This window comes from Pungitius pungitius, chromosome 17 (assembly GCF_949316345.1).
Source record: "Pungitius pungitius chromosome 17, fPunPun2.1, whole genome shotgun sequence".
Lineage (NCBI taxonomy): Eukaryota > Metazoa > Chordata > Actinopteri > Perciformes > Gasterosteidae > Pungitius > Pungitius pungitius.
Window position 1 is genome coordinate 18,360,399 of NC_084916.1, and position 6,760 is coordinate 18,367,158.

At 48.1% G+C, this 6,760-nt stretch overlaps 1 protein-coding gene across 2 annotated transcripts; it reads right to left on the reverse strand.

Annotated features, from left to right (window-relative positions):
* Positions 1-886: 886 nt before the first annotated feature.
* On the reverse strand, positions 887-5,091 carry LOC119219124 (zinc finger protein OZF-like). Of its 2 annotated transcripts, none has more exons than XM_037474034.2 (2): positions 4,683-5,091; positions 887-2,917 (listed from the first exon to the last, which is right to left on the reverse strand). In XM_037474034.2, exons 1-2 carry the CDS (start codon positions 4,966-4,968, stop codon positions 1,440-1,442), a joined length of 1,764 nt encoding a protein of 587 aa, XP_037329931.1. In that variant the 5' UTR covers positions 4,969-5,091; the 3' UTR covers positions 887-1,439. The 2 variants fall into 2 exon arrangements, with proteins under 2 accessions (XP_037329931.1, XP_037329932.1); XM_037474035.2 differs by having other exon boundaries at positions 4,592-4,709.
* Between the last annotated feature and the right edge of the window lie 1,669 nt (positions 5,092-6,760).

The window sequence follows — 6,760 nt, forward strand, 5'->3', positions numbered from 1 at the left end:
CAGGTGGGAGTCTGACCACCTGGTGACGTGGTGCAGCGAGAACAACCTGGAGCTTAACGCCCTGAAGACAGTGGAGATGGTCGTGGACTTCAGGAAGAACACAGCCCCACCATCCCCCCTCACCTTGTGTGACTCCCCCGTCACCACTGTGGACTCCTTCCGTTTCCTGGGCTCCATCATCACCCAGGACCTCAAGTGGGAGCTGAACATCAGCTCCATCACCAAAAAGGCTCAGCAGAGGATGTTCTTCCTGAGGCAGCTGACGAAATTCAACCTGCCAAAGACGATGATGGTGCACTTCTACACAGCCATCATGGAGTCCATCCTCTGCTCCTCCATCACCGTGTGGTACGCTGCAGCCACAGCCAAGGACAAGGGCAGGCTGCAGCGTGTCATCACTCTGCGGAGAGGGTGATTGGCTGCAATCTGCCGTCTCTCCAGCACTTGTTTGCTTCCAGGGACTTTGAAGCAGCCAGAAAGCTTCTAGCCGACCCCTCCCACCCTGGACATGAACTGTTTGTGCCCCTTCTATCCGGCAGGAGGATGAGGTCCATCAGGACTAAGACCTCAACCTCGATGAGCCCGACTGGGCTCATCAACAGAGCCGGGGCCCCCCCTAACTGACTCTCACTCCCATGTTCATTCACTTTGTCACTTGTCACTTTCTGTTTAGCTGGTGCACTTTATCTTTATTTTTATTTCTAATTGTATCTTTATCTCTTACTTACTAACCCATAGCTTATATTTTATGGACAGCCTCCTTCAGGATTTTTTAAGCTTATAATACCATATTGCTCTACTAGAGAGCTGCGCTCCATAAATGCTGTGTTGTTCCTAGATTCCTAAAAAGTAGGATGGGAGCCAGAACCTTCAGTTATCAAGCTCCTCTTTTCAATTAATTTTATTTTGCATAGTCCAAAATCGCAATCGCAATCACAAATTTTCCTCAGACGGCTTTACAGTCTGTTGACATCCTCTGTCCTGAATCCCTCACATTGGCACAGGAAAAACTCCCCAAAAAATGAAAAAACCCTTCCAAGGGGAAAAAAAACTGAGAATGTCAGAGGAGGATCCCTCTCCCGGGATGGACAGACTACAGGATGTCATGTGTACAGAATGAACAACTTAACAGATCTACAATACATTCAATTCCTATAACAGAACAGAAATACAATGCCAGCGTTGGGCGGACAACTGTGATGCCAGACTTTAAGAACCTGAGATTTAATGTAAGTTTCAGCAGGTTTCAATGCTATGCTAGTACATACTCAAGTCTATGGACACATTACAGTAAGAATATTAAAAGTACCACACACTTCTGTACAGAGTACCAAACAGTACTCCAGCACTAAGGTAATTTCAATAGTCTATCTGAAGAGCATAAGCTGGTTGATTCCAGTTTTGTCGTTTAACGTGTAGAGAGGTTGTCCTCTGGAGGTCTACAGCTGGATGAAGCCAGAAGAGAGTCTGTCTGTCCTCTGCTGATCCAAGGTCTGGTCCAGCTCCGGGCCTGACTCCCTACTCTCAGCTGCGTGGACTTTTAGGTGTCCGTTGAGCGATCGTTTGGCCTGGAAGCTTTTGCCGCAGATCCTGCAGCTGTATGGTTTCTCCCCGGTGTGGATCAGCAGGTGTCTCTTCAGGTCCACTTCCTGCATGAAGCCCTTTCCGCACACCTGGCACAGGAAGCGCCTTTCTTTGTTGTGGAAGCGGACATGAGTGTCCAGAGTCTGCTTCTGGGTGAACCCCTTCCCGCAGAGGGTGCAAGAGAATGCCTTCTCTCCAGTGTGGGTCTTCAAGTGAGTCTTCAGGTTGCCGCTCTGGTTGAAGGTCTTTCCGCAAGAGCTGCAGGAGTATGGTTTCTCTCCGGTGTGGATCCTTATGTGCATCAGGAGTGCCGCCTGCGCAGCAAAAGACTTCCCGCAGACGTGGCAGGTGTTGCCTATCTCGCTGTGGGAGTGCAGGTGTGCAGCGAGGCTAGCGGCGGACTCGTACTGGTGTCCACAGACTCCGCAGGAGCAGTCCGGGTCCTGTAGGTGAGTCTCCACGTGTTTCAGCAATAAGGTCCTCTTGTCAAAGGCATCTCCGCATGCTTTGCAGTGGTACGACCGCACCAATTTGCGGTGCCTCTTTGCTTTGTCAGCGGCATCCTTCTGATGAGTTGCCATGTGTCGTTGCAAGTTTTTCCACCTCGGGAATTCCTGGCAGCAGACGCTGCAGGCATGCACCTCCTCTCCGTTGTGATCCTGCATGTGACGTTCTAAGGACGCCATGTGGTAGAAGGCCCGGCTGCACTCTTTACACTTAAAGGGTTTCTCTGCAGCATGGACTCGCATGTGTGACGACAGGTTACCCTTTTGGCTGAACTTCTTGCCACAGATGTCGCAGCTGTATGGTTTTTCTCCAGTGTGCAGGCGCATGTGGAGCTCTCGCGCCAGAATCGATTGGAAGGTTTTCCCGCAGAAGGAACAGGTTTTACTCTTCAGTTGGTGTGTTTGCAGGTGAGCCATCAGGTCGGCAGCGGAGTCTAACTGCACGCCACAGAAACCGCAGCAGCAGTCTGAGTCCTCAGCGCAGACCTGCAGGACGTGTTTGAGCAGGAACCCTTTCCCCTGCAGAGAGCGGCCGCACACGTGACAACTGAAACTCTGAGCCGGAGTCGACCTCTTCCGTTTGTTCCTGGTGGCGAGCGGCGGCCGTCCGCGCTTCTTTTTCCACAAAGGACTGTGACTGTGTTCGGCCTGGTTCTGAACACAGTCGCTGTAGACAGCCAAGCTGCAAGCTGAGGGATGGCTTGCTTTTGAAGGAGAGCCCGGCTCCGACAGGCAGGAAGCATCGCTGTTGACCGGTTCGCCTTCTGGGTGGGTTGGGTCTGTGGAGTCCGGTGAAGGCCAGGGATCTGCGTGGTTCTGCAGGAGCTCTAAGGAGACATAGAAGATGTGTCCTATATTTACACAGATGAGCCGTGACATGGAGTTAACTGAAACAAAGAACTGCGCTCTGACAGCATCAATGAAACACTTTTAGCCTATTAGCCAAAATAGAACTTTACAGCATTCACAGCATTAATGTGTCAGACCTGAGGACCAATCACACTGCTGCATCACCAGCTAATATTGATGTTATTGTGTAACTCATCGATTAATTGATTGCCGACGTGTTTCATAAGGTGTATTAAAAGGCCTCAGATGTTTTATAAAGCCCAAACCACTGAAAATCTGAAATTTTATTTAAGTTATTAGCACTTGCTTTAAAATGATTTATTATATATTAAACGCAGCAAACGCAAGGTTGAAATAATTTTACCTTTTGCGACAAAGAAGCTGCGATCAGCTTTGATGCCCTGTGTCAGGGGTGTCAAACTCATTTCAGGTGTTTGCTGGTCCAAAGTGAATAGGACTTCCACAACAGGTATAGCACATGTGTCCGACTCATGGCCCGCGACAGTGCGCCTCCCAGTCTGTATTACATACAGCTTGTGTCAACTTTCAACTGTCCCAAGACCAACTGACAACTTTTTACTCTGTTAATTATTTGTATGGTTTTTCCCATAAAATGAAAATACGAAGCGTAGCCGCTAAACCGGAAGTACGTCGATTTTCACAGAAAGAATCAATGCAACCGTCTGCAAAGACAGCGGTTACCAGGGTAACACGTGGATCAAATGATCAGCATTTCACCTCCAGACCACCAGGTGGACTCACGTGTTTAGTTGAAGACGACCTACAGAGTGACGTCTTTGAGTCGTTGGTTTATTTATTTAATTATTTATAGGGACTTTTTTGTCCTGCTGCTTTCATTGCATTTTTTTGTGGACATATTTGTCCCGTATTTTCCTCCAACTTTGTTCACCCCTCGACCGGCAAACCGATCTTTGTGGAGATCTGCGTCCACTATGAGGACACCTTCATCGCGTCCTTACAGTCCACCAATGACGGCTTGTATCAGTGGTCAGATTTACGGATTCCTTCCGACAAAAACTCTTCAAACTGATTGATTCTCTCGTAAAAAACTTTTTAATAATGGCGGAATTATGCTATGAAACCGGAAATGTGAGACCCCATGGAAGGTTATAGTCAGCAGACCAATCACAGCCTTGAATAATTGGTGACACGCACAAGAGGCTCTGTGTGCGTGTCCTTGCGTTTCTCTGAAAACGCAGAAGCACAAACTAGTCTTAAGTTTGCTAGTTTCCGACGTTTGTGTAATTTCCACAACAAGTACAGAGCGGAAATAGTGGTCATTTCCATGGTGGAGGGCGGAAATGCCTTCACGCAGACGCGAATGAAGGCGAAATACAACTGGTCGGGCGAGTAAAGCGAGGCGAAAATTCGCTTCGCTTTTGTTGTGAACGCAGAATTAGTGAGACAGCAAAACGTGTACAGCATTAACAGCGTAAAACATGCACAATACGTTCAATTCCTACGACACAGATAACTGGTAATTATCATTGAAGTTTTAAACCAGGTGTGATTTAAACAATTAAATCATCTCAGCAGCGCTCATCTCGTATATTATTTCATCAACTAGCGGATACGCTGTGTTTGGCAGTAACGACAATGAGTTAATTATATTAAAACCGTGTTTCTTTTACCTGTGACCTGCAGTGCAGCTTGCCTGAGGGCTAACAGAAGCGAACCATAGCGAACAGTAGCGAACAGCGGCATATCGTCCTCGGCACTGACCTGCCCTGTGCAGCCTGACCTCGGGCTTCAGCACGGCATCGAGCAGCCTCCTCTGGCGACAGATCTCCCGCTCCGACCGCTCCGCTCGCTCTTCGTACTCCGCCACGGTTTCCTCGAACAGACCGACAATCTCCTCCGCAGCCGCCGCTAGCCGCTCGGTGAGCAGCGCTCTCAGTGCCGCCGTTTCAGCCGCTTCTTCTCCCTTTTCCACCCGCAGCAGAACGTCTTCGGCGGCGGCGCCGAGCCGCTCGTGCACCGATACGCGCAGCAGCCGCACGGCGCACATTTTGCTCCTTTTCTGCGGACAAAGAGAGCCAGCGGCACCGCGAACACACGCACCGAGTTCCGCGTCGACGACACTTCGCTGAGAGCGAAGCAAGCAGAACAGCGAACTCTGCAGGACCGGAGGGCGAACAACAGTACACGTGTTCTGGTCATTTCTGGCATGAATTGCGTCTTTCGCGCTAGACGGCAAGGTGTTTCAGCACTTTAGGCAGTCGCAATAATGCTGCAAGTTGATTGGCTGTCAGTGAGCTAACTATCCAACTGGTCGGCGGAAAGGAGGCGTGGCTTATCGCCCTGAAACGGTTCAACTCTCCACCATTTTTTCCTCCACATGGATCATGGAAGACATCAAAGTCGCTAGGCTGAATCCTTGTAGCCTCCAGCCTTCATTACATTCAATCACATGTCATCAGGCCTTGTAACTTGCCAAAGCGACTTACAATAAGAGCATTTCAACCATAAGGAAATAAACCAGAAGAGCCAGAAACAAGAAAGTGCAATTTCATCAAATAAGCTGATGTACAACTTGTTATAGATAAGATCCATTATAAGTACACTTTAAGGTCTACAGTGTGTTAGTGTTTAGTCTGAAGAGGTGTGTCTTTAGTGTGAAGATGTGAAGGCTCTCTGTGGTCCTGATGTCATCACAGAGCTCCTTCCACCATCTAGGAGCAGGACAGCAAAGAGTGGAGATCTAGTCCAGTGTTTTGCTCTCAGTGAGGAACAAGCAGCTTGATGTTGGGATGGAGGGTTTCACCAGGTCCTGGATGGAGACTGGACCTCATCCATTCACAGCATGCTACGTGAGCATACTGTAAATACAGTAAGATTGTAATTCACGTCGGCAGTAACGACTCCCGACTGACGTGGAATCGGTGTGTACATGAAACAATGTCGGACACCGTCGTTTTCTCTGGACCCTCCCAAACTTGATGAGTGACGACATGTATAGCCGCATGTCGTCATTCCGCCGCTGGTTGTCGAGGTGGTGCCCAGTAAATAATGTGGGCTTCGTTGATCACTGGAAAACGTTTTGGGGAGTGCCTGGTCTGATTAGGAGGGACGGCATCCATCCAACTTTGGATGGAGCTCAACTCATTTCTAAGAACCTGACCCAGTTTCTTAATGGACTTAATCCATGACCCAGCGTTCAGACCAGGAAGCAGAGTCGCAGTCTTACACACTTCTCTGCGCTTCATTCCGTGCAGTCACTCAGCGTAATTAACTCTATAGAAACTGTTTCTGCCCCACGGACACCGTTATTTAAGTTAAAGGTAAACAACCGAGGAGTTATATTTAATAACTTAATCAAAGTTAAATGTAACAATACAACTGTGCAACAAACTAGGAGAATTAAAGGGGGACTTTTGAACATTAGATCTCTGTGCTCTAAAGCTGTTTTAGTAAATGAACTAATATCTGACAACCATGTTGATATTTTCTGTCTAGTCTGTCTAGATAGTTTCTGTCTCGACAACCAGCGGCGGAATGACGACATGCAGCTATACATGTCGTCACTGATCAAGTTTGGGAGGGTCCAGAGAAAACGACGGTGTCCGACATTGTTTCATGTACACACCGATTCCACAGTCAGTCGGGAGTCGTTACTGCCGACGTGAATTACAATTTGTGTGTGGTTGTTGAATGGTTCAATCTTGCTCTTATTCTGGGAATCATGGCAAGCAGCGTCTAAAACCGCTCGCTAGACAGAATTGTGTCACCGGAATTGTACATCTTGATACATACAAGTGAAGAATGAAAAATAATAATTATATTTAAAAAAAGAAAGAAGA

Excerpts from the sequence above, each read along its gene's own strand:
- LOC119219124 (XM_037474034.2), bottom strand. The coding sequence starts at position 4,968 with ATGTGCGCCGTGCGGCTGCTGCGCGTATCGGTGCACGAGCGGCTCGGC. Across the intron at positions 2,918-4,682 it reads GGTCAGGCTGCACAGGGCAG|AGCTCCTGCAGAACCACGCA; the intron begins GTCAGTGCCGAG and ends ATGTCTCCTTAG.